General features: G+C 37.3%; 1 protein-coding gene across 2 annotated transcripts in view; it reads right to left on the bottom strand.

Annotated features, from left to right (window-relative positions):
• MCU (mitochondrial calcium uniporter) overlaps positions 1–19,604 on the bottom strand; it is a 223,463-nt gene that overhangs the window by 158,473 nt on the left and 45,386 nt on the right. Inside the window, exon 1 of one of the 2 annotated variants that reach the window (XM_020896364.2) lies at positions 12,652–12,711. The exons of the other annotated variant lie outside the window; for it this stretch is intronic. Within the exon in view, the coding sequence (XP_020752023.1) occupies positions 12,652–12,702 (51 nt within the window). The 5' untranslated portion in view covers positions 12,703–12,711. Of the gene's footprint in view, positions 1–12,651; positions 12,712–19,604 lie in introns of those variants that run through there. 2 annotated transcript variants of the gene reach the window in all.

Raw genomic sequence — 19,604 nt, 5'->3', positions numbered from 1 at the left:
TGAATCTTATTACACATCCTAGAATAAATAGGAGACCTAAAAATAATGGACTTTAGACTTATAGGACAGAGCTTCAATTAATATAATTCAAAATGATACATCTCTCTAGAGAAAGATTTATCCAATTTAAAAGGGAAGTAATATTTATACAGATAACAGGACACTTACGCCTCTTTGACACTTAAATTTAACTAAAAATCTACTGTACAAAAGTTTTTTTTTTTTTTTAAACAACCACAAAAAATTGGCTTCTCCAGATATGTGATGTAACTTGGAGCTTTTGCTCAAGTATTTTTTTCTTTAAAGTCTGGCCATATTCAAGCATTTTATGGAGGCTTCTTCTGATTTTTGAAGATCACTATAGCTATGCTAGTGTATAATTGACTATTATAGCTACCAGTTACACCATTAGGTTCCATGCCCTACTAGCACACAGAAGGTGCTCGATAAATATTTGCTGAGAAAATAACTGAGAAGATGGAAATATGACTGCACACTAGTATCAGATGCAAAGAAAAACCAAATGCAAGGAAACAAAATACAGGTAGAACTAGGTGGGATGCCCTTCCACTAAAAACATTAAAAACAGCTATCAGCATGGGATGACGAAAAAGTTTTGTAGACAGATAGTGGTGATAGTTCATGACAATGTCAATGTATTTAATGTCACTGAACTGTACGCTTAAATATTATTAAAATGGTAAATTTTATATATATATATATTGTGCATGTGTGCGTGCTTAGTCAAGTTCAACTCTTTGCAACCCTCAAGGACTGCAGTCTGCCAGGCTCCTCTGTCCATGGAATTTTCCAGGCAAAAATACTAGAGAGGGTTGCCATTTCTTCCTCCAGGGGATCTTCTCTACGAGGAACGAGGGATGGAACCCGAGTCTCCTGCAGCTCCTGCATTGGAAGGCACCTGGGAATTATGTACATTGTACCACAGCTTAAAAAAAATTTAATAGCTACTCAGCCAAGTGTGACTACAGACTTTCACAGGAAAATACTGAGACTATGGTGAGAAATTCTGGGCATGTAAAATATTATGGTATATGGTACAGTTAAAAAAAAAAAAAACCTTTAAAATTAGAAAAAAGACTCTCACTGTGAGGATACTATTTTACAAAATATCTGTGTTTGCTAAGTTCTTGTGACAAAAAGTACAGTTACTATGGTAACTTTGTGTATAAAATACTAAATAACATTTGTTCTATGAGAAGAAAAACTAAGTATACCTCTAGGTAAACAGAATTTGAGTCTTTAGATATAAACCTGCTTGCTTAGAAAACTGAATTAAACTGTTTTAAGTTGTCCATAAGCTCTTCAATTTTATATATTTTTAACTCATGTAGACTAACCACAAAAATGACTTTATAATATTAATATGAAATACTTATTTGCAGATCTTGTTGTTTAGTTGCTATGTGGTATCCAACTCTTTTGTGACCCCACAGACTATAGCCCACCAGGCTCCTCTGTCCATGGGATTACCCGGCAAGAGTACTAGAGTGGGCTGCCATTTCCTTCTTTGGGAATGATCTTCCCCACCCAGGAAATGAGCCTGCATCTCCTGCTTAGCAGGTGGATTCTCTTCCGCTGAGTCACCAGGGAAGCCCGCAGATCTTATTACGCAAATCTAAAAGAGGGGCAAGTCACTTTAAGGAGAGAAAACTTATAAACCAAATGCCCAGTGGCTAAAAGATAACGTGAAATTTCAACTAGTGATCTGGGGACTATCTGTTGACCTAGAGGTCTATCTGAACATTCTTCCAACACTCTCCAATAAAACTCAGGAACAGGCCTTGCAGAAATGCACTGTAGCTCAAAGGAATCTGGTATGAACGAGATGTTTTTAAGAAAAAGAGGGGGCCTGTGATTTTTGAACCACCACCAGCCTTGCAGTTTCATTTCACTTTCTGTCTCAAAGTTGTGACCAGTCAGTCAGCCAAAAATTCTAGTATCTTCTCCTCCTCACCAAATCCTTCCGGATTTAAGGAACTAGTTGGCAAAATGAAATCAGTCCACTGATCAAGTCTGCACTTGGTCTGTCACTAGTAGGAACATCATGTTAATGCTAACGTTAACCATACAAAAATAAAGACAGACAAAACAACAACAGCAAAAAAATGCTTCTTTAGATCTAGGATGGGAGGAATAAATCATAAGATAGTCATTACATCAAGAGAACAGCATTGAAACATGTATATTATCTAGGGTGAAACAGATCACCAGCCCAGGTTGGGTACATGAGACAAGTGCTCGGGCCTGGTGCACTGGGAAGACCCAGAGGGATCGGGTGGAGAGGGAGGTGGGAGGGGGGACTGGGATGGGGAATACATGTAAATCCATGGCTAATTCATTTCAATGTATGACAAAAACTACTGTAATGATGTAAAGTAATTAGCCTCCAACTAATAAAAATAAATGGAAAAAAAAATAATAATACAAAGAAAAATTTATATAGAAATACTTTCTATATACTTTCTATATTAAGGGTGGGTTTATTAATAAACGAAATTGGGCTAAAGCAAATTTCAAATGGGCTTCCCTGGTGGCTCAGTGGTAAAGAATCCTCTTGCCAATGCAAGAGATGCAGGTCTGATTCCTGGATCAGTAAGATTCCCTGGAGAAGGAAATGGAAACCCACTCCAGTTTTTCTTGCCTGGAATATCCAATGGACAGAGAAGCCTTGGGTACAAGCCATGGGGTCACAAAAAGTCAAACATGACTTGGTGGCTAAACAACAATTTTCAAACAGACTTGTGGACTCTGGGAGAAGGCGAGGGTGGGATGTTTGAAGAGAACAGCATTGAAACATGTATATTATCTAGGGTGAAACAGATCACCAGCCCAGGTTGGGTACATGAGACAAGTGCTCGGGCCTGGTGCACTGGGAAGACCCAGAGGGATTGGGTGGAGAGGGAGGTGGGAGGGGGGACTGGGATGGGGAATACATGTAAATCCATGGCTAATTCATTTCAATGTATGACAAAAACTACTGTAATGATGTAATTAGCCTCCAACTAATAAAAATAAATGAAACAAACAAACAAACAAACAAAAAAAACATATATAAGATTGTCAAAGGAAAGATGAGAAAAAGGTGAGTTACAGACATTACCAACAAAAAACAAATGACTGGAAAGAGCCACAGAGTTTAATTATATTACAGAAAAACATGTTGGCTTAGCTTCTCAGATTCAGCTTCCATCACGCACCAAGAGAACGTCAAGTATAGGTAAAGCTACTATATAGAACAAGGGTTATTTTCAAGTATAATCAGTTGTCTTAAATTCTGTCATGGATATTCCAAATCTTTCATGATTTCTTCACAGCTACTCTTCCAATAAGAGCATCCTCCTTTCTAGGTGAGAATATGAAATCAATTTCTTTTGTTAAAGTTTCTTTCATCTGCCTCTAAATTCATAAACCAATATATCATACAACTTATACTGCAAGCTTCCAGAAGCAGAATTATGACTTATATAGCACCTTAAAGGAACAAGTGAACCAAGAACTTCCAGATGTTCAAGCTGAATTTAGAAAAGGCAGAGGAATCAGAGATCAAATTGCCAACATCCGTTGGATCATCAAAAAAGCCAGAGAATTCCAGAAAAACATCTACTTCTGCTTCACTGACTGTGCTAAAGCCCTTGACTGTGTGGATCACAACAAACTGTGGGAAATTCTTAAAGAGACTGGAATACCAGACCACCTTACCTGCCTCCTGAGATAACTATATGCAGGTCAAAAAGCAACAGTTACAACCAGACATGGAACAAGAGACTGGTTCCAAACTGGGAAAGGAGTACATCAAGGCTGTATATTGTCACCCTGCTTATTTAATTTACATGGGGAGTACATAATGCAAAATGCCAGGCTGGATGAAGCACAAACTAGAATCAAGATTGCTGGAAGAAATACCAATAACCTCAGATATGCAGATGACACCACCTTAAGGCAGAAAGCAAAGAAGAACTAAAGAGCCACATGAAATTGAAAGAGGAGAGTGAAAAAGCTGGCTTAAGCTCAACATTCAAAAAATGAAGATCATGGCATCCGGTTCCATCACTTCATGGCAAATAGATGGGGAAACAACAGAAACAGTGACAGAATTTAATTTTGGGGGGGCTCCAAAACCACTGCAGATAGTGACTGCAGCCATGAAATTAAAAGACACTTGCTCCTTGGAAGAAAAGCTAGGACAAACCTAGACAGTGTATTAAAAAGCAGAGGCATTACTTTGCCAACAAAGGTCTGTACAGTCAAAGCTATGGTTTTGCCAGTAGTCATGTATGAATGAGAGAGTTGGACCATAAACAGGGCTGAGCATCGAAGAATTGATGCTTCTGAACTGTGGTGTAGGAGAAGACTCTTGAGGGCCCCTGGGACAGCAAGGAGATCAAACCAATCAATCCTAAAAGAAATCAACCCTGAATATTCACTGGAAGGACTGATGCTGAAGCTGAAACTCCAATACCTTGACTACCTGATGCAAAGAGCTAACTCATTAGAAAAGACCCTAATGCTGGGAAAAATTGAAGGCAGGAGGGGAAGGGGACGACAGAGGATGAGATGGTTGGATGGCATCACCAACTCGATGGACATGAGTTTGAGCAAGCTCTGGGAGATGGTGAAGGACAGCGAAGCCTGGGGTGCTGCAGTCCATGGGGGTCACAAAGAGTTGGAAACGACTGAGCAGCTGAACCACAGCATCAAAGGAACAAGTACAGAAACAGAAAAGCTTCCAATGATAAACAGTGCCTGACACACAGAAGGTACTAAGTGTAAATACTTCTGAGTGAATAAAGGAATGCACTGTAGCAAAGTTTACCATCTTCCCTCATAAAGATGTTTATATTAAAGGGGATTAAGAAACATTTCTCCAGACAGCTAATCTCCAGGCAAGACCATGAAACATAATGTGGTGACCAAGTGGCTCACTCTCACACTCACACTCTCTCCTACCACCCCGATTCCCCACCCTCAACACCCACCCTCCAGCCACTCAAACACATACATACATATACATCTAACACCAAAGCCAAATATAAAGAATTTGTTTCTTCCCTTTCTCTAACTTCCTGACTTGAATAAAATCTCCAGTAATATTTACAGTTTTGTGTCCCTTAAAAATCAGCTCAGGAATTGTCCAAAGAGCAAGCAGCCATTCTAACCCTGTCTTCAAGAGAACGACCTTTCCTAACCCAGGTTCTCTGGTGCTTTCTATCTGCTCCAATAGGTAAAGTCACTCCCTAAAAATTATTCACAGCCCTGGCATGGCCAACAGATTCTTTATAATTAATGGCTCTTTGTTATTAGGCATACCCATATATGTGGAAGTTGTTGGGCAAGACATTTGTATGTCCTATATGAACTGTGTCCATATGAACCATTGTGTCCTATATGAACCCTACTAGCTAGAGTTTTCACACAGCGACTTCAGTTAATGAATAGGCAAGCACTCAATGTACACATGAAAATGATGGCTATTAATTTATGAGGAAAACAGTGACCAGTGGTGACCAGTAGGTTGTGACTATAAGAGTTTCATTTCTTATAAAAGTGTTCATTTCTGAGCACTATTTACTTATTAAAAGACCTAGAAGTCTAAAAGGTGGCTGAAATGTATAAAAACATGCTGAAAACCTCTAAGGAAAAATGGTAATGCAACAGAGTATAAATTAAATTGCAAGTCTGAAGAAACCCCTATGACAACAAAGATGGACAGAGTACACAGAAAAAAACAGAAACAAGCAGAAACAAGAAGATTAATCAAACACACTTTTAGATACAAATAATCTACAAACCACAGTCAATTTGGAAGCATGACACAGGAAATGGCAACAGTGGTGACCACTGACCACAGGGAACATGGACAATCTTCTCACAGTACAGATGCCTTTCATTCCATCTGGTACAAAAATACCTTCCACTTTCAAAAGACTATTTCTAGATGTTTATCTTTTGCAGTGAATGGCCATAAATTACAGGGACATTTTTTATGTAATTTGCTTATGCCTGTTGAAACCTGTAGGGCATCCCCAGTGGCTCAGCAGTAAACAATCTGCCCGAAATGCAGGAGACACAGGTTCAATCCCTGGGTCGAGAAGATCCCCTAGAGGAGGAGATGACAACCCACTCCAGTTTTCTTGCCTGGAAAATCCCATGGACAGAGGAGTCTGGGGTTGCAAAAGAGTCAGACACAACATAGCAGTTAATCAACAACACAACATTGAAATCTATACTCAGTTATGACCAGTTACATGCTTGATTATTAAACTTAGTAACTGTTGTATTTGAGGTAGGGGGGGAGGTAGTTAATTGTGTATATAATTAAACATATGAATACATGCATTATTTTATTAACAACTACTGAAATATGCTAGAACAGTCCACATTATGCCAAACATAACCAGAAACTATTTTACACATCTACTAAGTCTTTGCCCATCTAATTTAAAAACTCTTCTCTCTCAGAACCATGCTCTCATCTCCCCACTGCCACAACCAGATTAAAGTATCTGTCCTGACAGATAGTTCATGAAGAGAGATGACCTCACCTAAGAGCAACACACTGGTTGTCCAGGAGAAGGAGCAAATGACTCACAGGACCTGCCGGCTTGGACTCACCCTTGTACTACATCAGCTTTTATGACCTCGCTGCAATCAAAGTCAGAAATCAAAAAACAAATAATACATACAATATGCATACAGAAAGGAGTCAGAGGTCAGAGGGAAATGCAGAACTAAAAAAATCATAATTCTGAAGCTTGGTCGTTCCAGAAATTCTAAGACGACCAATGAATAGGAAGTTTTATTTGGGGAAAATCATTCCTAAAAGTTATTTCAACACATTTCACTGTTATGATTAGCCATGAACTATGGAATTTGCTATTTTGAGGTAACAGAAGAAAAAGCTTCACACCATGAAGAAATCATGAGAGAGAGCACACTTTTCCAGCTGGCTATAGGATAGTAAGCAAGAGAGCTATTGTTAATTAACAAACAACAAGGAGAAAAAAACATTGACAGATTCAAAGCAAAATAACAATAAAATTTTTTTTTCCACTTGGTTAACTTCGTATACTAAGCCTAGCCTACTAAGAGCGAAGAGGCTAAATAACCACACACACTGCTGCCTCCCCAGCCCCATCCCCCACCAAGCTCTACACTGCAAAAAGTCAGACTACAGGAGCAGAAGTCAGCTTTCTTTAAAATGGAAATTTTTCCTCTATTTCATAAACAAAGCAGCCTGAAGGAACTGCAGCAAGGAAGGCTATTAACATGCTAAATTTGCCTACAACTGAAATTAACACCTTTTAGCTAGAATTCAAAGAAAACAGGCATATATATAGTCTGACTTTATCACCTTTCCAATTCCCAACACTACAGATTTTTAAAAACCCTACTTGGAAAAAAAAAAAACACCTACTTGACACAATATAATTTAACAAGATTCAAATTATGCTAAGCATAATTTCAAGTGTTATTTTTAAAGTATATAAAACGGAATGGTCTATCTCAAATCTGACTATGGACTTCAATGTATACTCATTCTAGCCTTTTCTTTTACAGCAACAAGTCACTAGTAGTCAAAAAAATTTTAAGGAAAGTTACTCCTAGACACTCCACTTTACAGTTCCAACTTCAGTAACCTAAAAAAATTTCCTGTGCCTCAACTATGAGCAGCTTATCACAGTGGCACGACATTCAAGCCTAAGTATTTACACTAAGAGCAGATCTTACCTGTCTTCCAATACATATCCAAAAATGCTTTTGGCTCTAGCTGAACATAATAATGAGGGGCTATTCTATCTAACAACAGTAAAAATTACTGGGGCCTTGAATAGAGAGCTGGAGCCTTGAAGAACCAACAACATTTTGATGGGTAGAAACTTTCAGAAGGACAATCAACATAAAAAGAGGCCATGAACAAAGAGAGAACCACAAGGCATGTCTCAGAAATCCAGCACAGCAAAAGTCTAGGTTCCTAAAGGGAGAGAAGGCAAAAGATGAACCTGGAAGATCACACTTGGTTCAAACCATGAAAAGACTTTTAATACCAAAATTCACAAATTTTAAGCTTTACTCTCCAGGTAACAGGCAAAAGAGTTTAAGCAGAAGGGTGACTATTAAAAACTGTGTAGCAAACACAGAACTTCCACAGATAAGAAATTACAAGTTCCGTATAACATTTCCTTATGTCCTTATGTTATGTTATTTATAACTCTGAACTACCGAAATATGAAGCTAGGATGTCAACACTCTGGCTATCAGTACTCAACATTTCCTTTTTCAAGATAAATTAAAAATCCACATTTCCTTGCTTAGGATAAACTTTCTAGAAAGGCTTTGTCTTTTTGTCCCATTTCACCTAAAACAACCAGCACAAACCAGAGGAAAAAGTAGCGTCTTCTCTAAAGTCTGCTCGGTCTGAAAGCTAAATCTGGCACAGAGGGTACACACCACTTTGTTGCTATACATGACTGGTGCTATTCCCTGCTCCATGAGGCTACTTTTGATTCGTTGTACACACAACTAAAGGAGGGATGAATGAGAAGAATTTTTCAGTGCCCCAGGGTACTTACTCATAAAACTTTACTCCTTTCCTCCCATCTTCCTCTGAAAAACTTTTTGATTACTCTAATTATAAGCTTTATTCCATTAACAGAGCCAGAAAGCTTTCCAGTGGTTTTATTTATAACAGACTATAACTCTGTCCCCAGTTCTAGCCTAAAGCTTTCTCATTCTTTTAAATTATTACAGGATTTCTCCAGCTGCACTAACTCCCAGAAGCCTACAAGTCCTCACAATTACTAAAGCAGCAAGCAGCAGATTATAGGTACTACTGTACCTACAGATAACCCCCATCTATACCACTGCTTATGCCTACTCCCATGCCAACTTACAAGTAGGAGAACGATAAGGAATTGTTAGGGATATAATCAACAGCTTGCTGCACCTGAAGCCTATGTCCAGGGACTGCCCACTTTTAAAATTCAGGTAAAAAGATAAGAACCAGAAAAGAGGAAAACACCAACAACTTTTCTCCATGGAATTCACAAAGGGTTGCTTCCCTTATCCTCTCACGTTTTAAATTATGAAATCCTTTACAATTAGATTGTGTGCTATATGAGGTCTGGGGCCAAGGCTTAGCAATGTGGGTCTTTTACATGGAAGGCACAGAATAAGTTGGTTTTTTTCTTAAATAAGTATTTTTCTTGAATACGTATTTCTCGCATTGAAGTTTCTACTCATCCGTTTTACCACTTTTGTTTCCATCCTGCTCTAAAAGAAAGTTCCTACTGTTACATTAGTGATCAGCCTTCTTTGTTTTCTTACTTTTAAGACAGTTACTCTTTAACATCTCTGAGAATCAAATCATGACTGGAAAGTTGGACTTTTCACTACTGTGGGTAACAACGGAAGAATTCCTGAAGTTTGGAAAAAGCAAGTTATTTTCAAGAAAAATGTTTGTGGCCATTTAGAGTGTAAGCCACAAATCAAACATCCTGTATGCTTCAGTAACATGACTAAGAAGCTTTACATAACACCAGTGAATTATTAGCAAATTCTTACAGAAACTTTTCATAAACATTGAAAGCAACCAGTCTGTGAAAGCACTATGATCAAATACTAACAGAACCATTTCTTCCTATACTATGGTTTCTAACACCAAACAACATGTTGACATCTTTCAACAATATCCAAGATAATCTACCACTTAATTGCTAAATTCTTGGCCTAAAAATCATCAAAAGGGTACTGTTAGGCTAAGGCAAAGGAAGTATGGTAATAAATCTCTTTCCTGACAAATGTTACAGATTTTTTAAGTACTTGAGAGAACAGCAGCATTTAAAACATTAAAATCCAAAGCTAAAATTTATTTAGATAATAATAATGGGGGGGGTGGCTCAGAGTTTTTGTTTACAACTTATTTATTAAGGCAGCTTAGCAACATTTCTCCCAAAACATCTCCAGGAGGCAAATATTGGTCATAATCCTTCTCTCCCAAAAAGCAAAAAGGGTTGGTCCTTGGTCTCCAGGGGATAAAACAGAACCATTTGAGGGAAAACAAAACACGTCTGGATTACAAGGAAATATTTTCCTAAGAGAATGCAACAATTTTTTCCCCTCGCACTTCCTTTTAGAACTAACATTCTTTACAAGTACAGGGGTACTAGGCAGCAGAGTCAGTGGGGGAGAAAATGAATCACAGAAATTAGTCAAAATCTTACTATTTAGTTATCTAATAATCCAGACCTGAGGCTGGAGGTAAATCTGAGCATGCAGAACGATCTGCCAAAGCCCAACCAACTTTCACTGTCGCCATACAGAGAACCACTGAAAGGAACAAAGGCAAGCATTAAGCAAAGCACTCTCCCAGAGGTATGAAAAAGCAGGTACCTAATCTCCAAGCGTACACACACCTCTCAATACAAGCAAAGAACTTTGAACACTAAAAATGCTTATATTAATTTACTATATTTATTTCAAAAAATTAAAGTATTATGTTGATTTGTAAAACAAGAACATTTATGACTTTTCCTGCTTTTTAAAAAATGGAGTAGTACACACTAATTGTAAAAACTAAAATTAAATACAGAAATACATAACATGGAAAGTAACAGTCCCCTGCAACTCATCCCCCAGAGACAATTATTAAAAGTTTAAACTCCAGGATCTTACAGTGTTCTATAATTACAAAATCTCAAGGTTGAGGATCCACAAAGGTAGTATGTATGATGGAGCACCTTCTTCTCTCCCAACTAGAGATACTAAAATATTTTACAGTGTCCCCGGCCAGTATTCAGTCAGCCTCTGCTTGAACAAATCTTTTGACAAGGACCTGACTACGGCCCAAAGCATCTCATACTGGCTTTTATTCTAATACTGAGGGACTACCACCTTTCTGTCAGATCATTCTGGCTTCTCCCTTGAATACATCTCTGTTGTTAAAAGTGCATTCATGTCAATGTATGACAAAAACCACGACAATAAAAAATAATAATAAAATAAAATAAAAGTGCATCCATAAAATAAGGTACCCAGAAATGAACACAATACTCTGGAACAATCATACTCCTTATTCTGGACTTTGCTTCTATTAACAGAGCTCAAATCACACTATGGACTCACACTGAACATTCTGTTAAATGAAACCCTCTCAGGTATTTTTCATGTTATCTGCTGTTAAACCACATCACATCTAGCTAAAATAACACTTATTTTTTGAATCATATGTGAATTTCACACTTACTGATGTTTAATGCATCTTGATCATTTAGTCTATCCTTTCAGTCTAATTATTTTCAATCTCTGTTTTGAAAAACAACACATTTTCTATACAACTTATTGCCAGCTATATGGATTTGCAAGCAAGTCATCAATTGTTCATCCATGTTATTAATAAAAATGCTGAAGACTAAAATACTATTCAGCTATAAAAAAGGACTAAAATCCCAATTCATGCTACAACATGGATGGACCCTGAGAACATTATGCTTAATGAAATAAGCCAGACACAGAAAGAAAACCATTGTATGTTACACTTATATGAGGTACCTAGAATGGGCAAATTCATACAGACAGAAAGAAAAGTAGAGTTTACTAGGGGCCTAGGGGAAGGGAAAATTATCATTTAATTGGTAGAGTATTTGGAGGAATGATGAAAAAGTTTTAGGTATAGTGATAATGTATTTAATGCTTCTGAATTGTACACTTAGTGATTAAAATAAACACTATATTATATATATTTTACCAGATAAAGAAAAAAAGGAATGAACCACTGATAAGCACTGAGTGGGGGAAAAAAAGCCCATTTCAAAAGGTTACATACTGCATGAGTTCACTTATATAACATTCCTGAAATGACCAACCTAGAGAAAAGGATTACAGAATAGTTGTTGCCAGGTGTTAGGGAATAGGGAGAGAAAGATGGGTAGCATTTTAAAAGGAGAGAAAGGATCCTTATGGTGATGGAATTGTTTTGTATCTTGACTGTAATGGTGGATACAGAAGCCTACATATGTAATAAAATTCCATAGAACTAATGAACGCACACACAGATGAATAAAACTAAAATAGAAAATCTAATAAAATCTTAGGACTGTATTGATACTACCATTCTGGCTGGGACACAGTACTACAGTTTTTGAAAAATGTTATCATTAGGGGGAACTGGCTAAACAGCAAGCTGGCTCTCACTGCAATATTTCTTACAATTGCATGTGAACCTATAATTACCTCAAAATTAAAAGTTTAATTTGAAAAAATAAGTAAATTTTAAAATGCTGACTGAACAGAAGATGACTGCAAGGCAGAGTGTCTGCCTCTGCAACCATGTTCCCGCTGTCTGCTGTTATCATGGTCAGTACCACTAGACCATCCCACCAATAGAGATAAGCATTTATAATTTTTTAAAGTCATTTTTTAATCATCTATTCTAGAATCCTGCCTGTGTCACTAATTTCTCTTTGGTCTGAAAATCTACTTTCTTCTCTTTTTCAGAAGACCCATCTTCAATTTTCCAGTATTTCTCTCATTTTCTAAGATTTCTGAAAGACCACAGATAATTTCATGTGTAAGTTCTGACTACCATGTAGCTATTTTTCCCCTCACCCCGGGATAACGCTATGCTCTCCTTACATGATCTTCACTATTCCCAGATGGGCTCTCCTTTATTCGTGTCATTTTCATCCTTCAAGTCAAAAGAGGTTCTTTATCTGAAATGTAAGTAAGAGATAAGAAACTGTGTTTTCACTGTCATTTGTTTAACATTATTAAATATAAATAGCAATTTTATTCTTACTTTTTCCTATTATTCCACAGTTTAAAAAATGTTTTTGTTGTTTTCATTTCTTTAGAAGTATCCTCTTATTTGAGCTCATTCTGTAATACTCTAAAGTCACTCTTGATTGTATATGCTCCCCACTGGTCTTTTGTAAAGGTTTGTTTTAAACTGAGTCAAGCAAGAAATTTTTATCTTGTAGTATGCATGAATCTTTAAAGAATCCTCTTCTAATCCTCTTAAAATTTCCAACTAGCACTGCTACTACTTACTTTTGAGAGATTTTTCTTTCCTTCTACCATATTCCCATTTTTAAGCCTCTGTTCACAGATTCCTATTTTTGAGTTTTGTAAATGTAACTTTCAAAATAATTTTCCAAGTTTTCTTCAACAAGCATATTTTACCATTATATTAAAAAGTTAATTTTTTAAATTAATTAATTTTAATTGGAGGTTAATTACTTTATAATATTGTGGTCGTTTTTGCCATAAATTGACATGAATCAGCCACAGGTGTACATGTGTCCCCCATTCCGAACCCCCTGCCACCTCCCTCACGATCCCATCCCTCTGGGTTGTCCCACTGCACCAGCTCTGAGTGCCCTGTTTCATGCATTGAACTTGGATTGGTCATCTATTTCACATATGGTAATAATATACATGTTTCAATACTATTCTCTCAAATCCCACCCTCACCTTCTCCCATAGAGTCCAAAAGTCTGTTCTTTTATATCTGTGTCTCTTTTGCTGTCTTGCATATAGGGTCATCATTACCATCTTTCTAAATTCCATATATATGTGTTATGATACTGTATTGGTGTTTTTCTTTCTGACTTCACTCTGAATAATAGGCTCCAGTTTCATCCACCTCATTAGAACTGACTCAAATGCGTTCTTTTTAATAGCTGAGTAATATTCCACTGTGTATATGTACCACAGCTTTCTTATCCATTCGTCTGCTAATGGACATCTAGGTTGCTTCCATGTCCTAACTGTTGTAAACAGTGCTGCAATGAACACTGGGGTACACGTTTCTCTTTCAATTCTGGTTTCCTCAGTGTATATGCCCAGCAGTGGGATTGCTGGGTCATATGGCAGTTCTATTTCCAGTTTTTTAAGGAATCGCCACACTGTTCTCCATAGTGGCTGTACTAGTTTGCATTCCCACCAACAGTGTGAGGGGGTTCCCTTTTCTCCACACCCTCTCCAGCATTTATTGTTTGTAGACTTTTTGATGGCAGCCATTCTGACTGGCATGAAATGGTACCTCATTGTGATTTTGATTTGCATTTCTCTGATAATGAGTGATGGTGAGCATCTAAAAAGTTAATTTTTAAAAAATAAAAGTACATCCAGATTTGCTTTGTCTACCTTCTGTGAAATTAAATAATCAGAAAGTCTTGTCAAGATTTCGTTAAATAAGGCTAAGACTATCTAAATCGAAACATAAAATATAGCAGGTACCATCAATTGAGCACTAGCTTATATACTGGTACATTTGTTGCCTCACTTTATCTTACAACAACCTTACCAGGTAGACTTTATCCATCACATTTTATAGATGAGAAGACCAGTGTTTAGAGAGATTAATGTGGCTTGTCCAAAGTCAACCAAGGAGAAAATGGTAGATTTCTGAAACTTAGTCTGGCACCAAAGTCTGTGTACGCTCTCTCCACCTTTCTCTAAAGCAGTCCTTACAAATATTCTATTTGTTTATTTTTTCTCTTTTAATATTAATCAGGCATAAGAGCTCTTACTGAAAGATTACACTCATTAAACTCAGTAAATGCAGAGGAAAAAAAATCAAAAGGGCCGTTTTGTTCTCATGGATGCTCTCTCCTGTTAATCAAGCTAAGAATATACTTAATAAGCCTCCATTTGCCACTACAAAAGATGACACATATGATAGCTATGTAAATCATGTTAACGGTCCAGTTAAACCAGTTATGAATTCTTTGAATACCCAAATTCCTTTTGGGGGAGAGTTAAAAAACTAAATATAAAATCTTAACATTACATACAAAACCTTGCAATACCAGGTACAAGTTATTCTTGATGAGTGAATGTGCTGAAGGAGTATGCCAGAAACCCAACAGCATTTGTTTGACACATGTAGCAGCAGTCATGACTTCCTTGCTCAATGAGATTCCCAAAGGAATTAACTGGATTTAATTCAGTTCACCAGATCCTATCACATTTGATCAAAACTAATAGTGCTTTTTATAAATTCTTCCATTCATCTATCTGTACATCAACAATCTCCCTTTTACTTTTTAAAAAACATGACTTACTCTTTTTATGACCAACACTTTAAAAAACTGAAAGATACTGAAAAGGACACATGACTGCCTTCTTTGAAAAAAGATTCTCTGAGTTGTCAATTTGAAAAATGAATGGATGATAGATTCATAATGAAGTAAAGTTTTAAAAATGCATCCCTACTCTTAAAACTCAACAAAAGAAAGACAAATAACCCAATGTAAAACTGTGCTAAGGACTGAATAGGCATTTCTCCAAAGAAGATATATAAATGGTTAAGCACATGAAAGTATATTCACCATTAGTTATTAGGGAAATGCGGACCAAACCACAAAGAGATACCATTTCACACCCACTAGCACAGTTAAAATAAAAAAGACAGTAACGAGTGTCAGTAAAGATACAGAGAAACTAGAGCATTCATAAACTGCTGATGGGATTGTATAAATGGTGTAGCCTCTTCAGAAAACAGTTTGGCAGTTTCTCAAAAAGTTAAACATAAAATTATCCTATGACCCTGCAATTTTACCACTAGATATACACTGAAGGGAAATGAAAACACACATATACGAAAAAACCTGTATGAGAGTGGTCATAGCAGCATTACTCATACTAGTAAAATACGGAAACAACCCAAACACCATTCAACTAATGAATGGATAGACATGTATTTATATATAAATTTACCCACACAATGAAACACTATGGATTATAATATGCAATAAAAAGTACTAAAGTATGCTTTAACATGGATGAATTTTTAAAACATTGTGTTGGTAGTTCAGTGGTAAGGAATTCACCTGCCAACGCAGGAGACATGGGTTTGATCCCGAGCCTGGGAAGACCCCACATGCCCTGGCGTAAGCAAGCCCGTGAGCCACAAGTACTGAGCCTGTGCTCCAGAGCCTGGAGCTGCAACTACTGAGCCCACGTGCCACAACTACCGAAGCTGGAGTGCCCCAGAGCCCGTGCCCAACAGGAGAAGCCGCCACAAACAGAAGCCCTCCAACTGCAACTAGAGTGGGCCCTGCTTGCTGTAACTAGAGAAGACCCTGCAGCACAATGAAGACTCAGCATAGCCAACAATTAACTAATTTTTTAAAAAACAGTGTTAAGTGAAAGAAATCAGTTACAAAAGTTCATGCATTGTATGACTTCATCTAAGGGAACTGTTCAAATTAGGAAAATCCATAGAAATAATAAAGTAAATTACTGATTACCAGGGGATGGATATAGAAGGGAATGGTGAGTGACTGCAAATGAGTACAGGATTTCTTTCTGTGGTGATGAACACGTTCTGGATTGGATAGTGCAGAACTCTGAATATGCTTAAAACCATGGAGCTGTATACTTTAAAAGGGTGAATGCTATGGTATGTAAATTATATCTCAATAAAGCTGTTTTTTTAAAAACAGATTCCTATCACTTGACACTGAAGTTGAAGACAGCCATGGCCTTCCAACATCCATTCCATTGGTGCTCACTGACAAGATTACCTAGAATACCTAGTATAAAAGACTTCAAGTCTGAATGAGGTAGCAATTTTTATTTTCTCACAGGTTTGTTCTCTGCAAATCTTTAATTATTAACATTTTGGGCCATTTAAAAATGATTTTTTTTTTCCCTTTGAAAAACTCTGAGGAAAAATAAGTATAACCAAACATACCAGTAAGAGAAAATCAGAGCTGTTTTTTGAGCTCAGAAAAAAACGTCTTTAGACATTGCCAAGTATCATCCCTGGTTGAAAACCACTGTTTTAACTATACCTTTTTCACCTTTTTTTAAAAAATGCATTCTTCTAACGGTCATTTCTAAAAATATCTGCTGGTCATATCCTGTAGGTGCTTTCCAGAGAATGCATATGTTTCTGAGTACGACCTCCTTATCTTAAACATGCAGAAGGTTTTAACACAGTTTCAATATGAGCTGATAGAATCTCTTTTCCTTGTATGTTTATCCCTTGGATTTCTCTAGTACTACTTTTGTGAGCTCACACAAGATAATGCATGTGGAAGTGCATTGTGGGCAATGATAACTGAGGTAATGGCTGATGCCTCAATCGGGGGCTTCCCAGGCAGCTCACTGGTAAAGAATCCACCTGCCAATGCAAGAGACGCGGGTTCCATCCCTGAGTTGGGAAGATCCCCTGGAGAAGGAAATGGCAACCCACTGTAGTATTCTTGCCTGGAGAATTCCATGGACACAAGAGTCTGGCAGACTACAGTCCATGGGGTCACAAAGAGTCAAACACAACCAAGCTACTGAGCATGCACACATGCTAAATAGTAAATATTTCACCTTTTCCCCATTGTGCAGTAGTAGAACAGTTTCTGAATTTGACCCTTGTCTCACTTGTGAGCTTTGATTAATCTAAGCTAGTAGTTTCGAAACTTCCAGACATGACCTATCAAACTGTCATAAAGTCAGTTTAGTAGATAGACAACAAACTTACACAAGTGTAATACAAAAAGAAACAGTGCATTGTGTGTAGTAAGGATAAATATTATTTCACAGAATGATTGTTAACTTGTCTGTGTATATGTGCATGTACTGAATCTTGATATAAAATATATTTCTTATTGTGGCTTGTAGTTTATTTCTCTTTAAAAAGGAGTCTAAAAAGCAATTTTCTCTCACTTCATTATATAACGAAATTCAAACAGGAAAGATCTATCAGTGTTATCTGGGGTTGGGGACTTCTGCTATTCTGAAGCAGTTACTAGAGCTACTGCATTATCAGTATAACTGTAACCACAAAGCACTGTTCTCGTAATTCAAGGTAAGAGGAATAAAGAAGTAATTTCTTTCAAGGCCCACTATGGTGTGGCACTGGAATGAAAACAGGTTTAATCCCAATACTCACTGGCACATAGTCTTTCTAGTATTTATCTTTGCTAGAAACATCATGCTATTCTCCTCCTAAACAGTGTATAAATAATTTTAGTCACTCTATGATATCCAACAGCTCATGGGGTTTAACAACACAGAAATATTTTTCTTTTCTCCACATCTATAATTACATCCCTACTCTCAACAGGACATCTCAGGGGAAGAAAAGGGAAGTAACATAAGCATCTTCAAACTTCCATCAAAACCAAACCAATCAAGACCATCTTCTATAATTTCCCACTATACTCCCTCTCACTCAACACACTCCAGCAGTATCAGCCATCCTTGTTCCTCAAGTTGGCTAAGCTCATCCACCATCTTGTGACCCAACTCCTCATCCTGATCCCAAACCACTGCCTTTTCACTGTTCCCTCTGAAATATTCTTCACTTTATCATTACATGGATTTCTTCTTATCATTAGGTCTCAGCTTAAGTACCTTGACCCTAGAAAGGCCTTCACTTTCAAATCTAAATTAACCCTGCAACCACTCTCCACCATGTCAGAGTCCCCATGATTTTTAAATACCCAACACCTTTAAACAGCCTTCAGTGTTTATAGAGAATTCCTCATAAATCCTGCCTATCCAAGTCAGAAGTCAGAAATTAACTTTCTCAGCCTTTCCTGCAAATATGAAGTAGGTTTGTGACCTATCTAGTATTTAGAATAGTGCTGCAGATATAAGAGGTATTCAATTAAAAGAAAGAAATAAAAAAATCTCTTTGCTGCTACATAAATGCATAGTACTTGGGAACCAGTTTGAAGAAATTCAAAATATCAGTGCTGTAGGTTTTAAGAGCTAAAAAGGATCAATGTGGATTGGAGAGGTCAGAGGCTTCATAAAGGAGATGGCACTTGAGTACTGAAAAGATAGGCTGTAATCCATCTATCCATAGGATACAGAAGGGGAGATATATGACTTCTAAAGGATGCAAACTAATGAACAGCACTGGGAATGTGTGGCAAACACAAAATACAGAATTAAGGAGACATGTGTTGAGCTGGGTGGAAAATATCTTAGGTATGCAAGACATCCGATATTATGAATGGCTCTGAAAGCCAGGCTTGGGGAATGGTGTATTTGATGTTCAAGAACACTAATCCTCAATGAGCATTTTCATCTATTCTTTATTCTAGATGTTATCTGCTATGTAAACCTACAACAGCTACCCACACATTCTCTACACCACTCCCTCTCTGAACATTGGTGCTCTATATTTATGTGTTCAAGCTGAGAGACTACCAGAGAAAGAGATTCTTTAATTAATCCTCCTGTTACCAACCAAATACCCAATTTAAAGATAAAAAATCTATTACCAAAATGGCCTTTATTTCCCAACCTCATCCCCACAGTCAGATTCTAAAATTTGTCACAATTCCCTTTATTCTCTGACGTATGTACTAGGTACATGAATTGAAGGTTTTTTGGCTGCTGTTTGTTTGGCTGCACCACGCAGCATGTGGGCTCTTCGCTCCTAGACTGGGATCAAACCTACACCCTATGTAACGGATGCAGGGAGTCTTAACCACTGGACTGCCAGGGAGGTCCTGAACTAGGGCTTCGAGCAGAAAATTTTGTTTTATTTTGTATTAAAGTAACATAGTCACCCAGAACACAGAAAGAAAAGCAATTTTATAAAGATAACTCTTCAAATAAAGTCTTAT

Source organism: Odocoileus virginianus, chromosome 7, assembly GCF_023699985.2.
Source record: "Odocoileus virginianus isolate 20LAN1187 ecotype Illinois chromosome 7, Ovbor_1.2, whole genome shotgun sequence".
NCBI lineage: Eukaryota > Metazoa > Chordata > Mammalia > Artiodactyla > Cervidae > Odocoileus > Odocoileus virginianus.
Note: the sequence above shows the minus strand (reverse complement) of the source record. Positions and strands in the feature narration are given on the sequence as shown.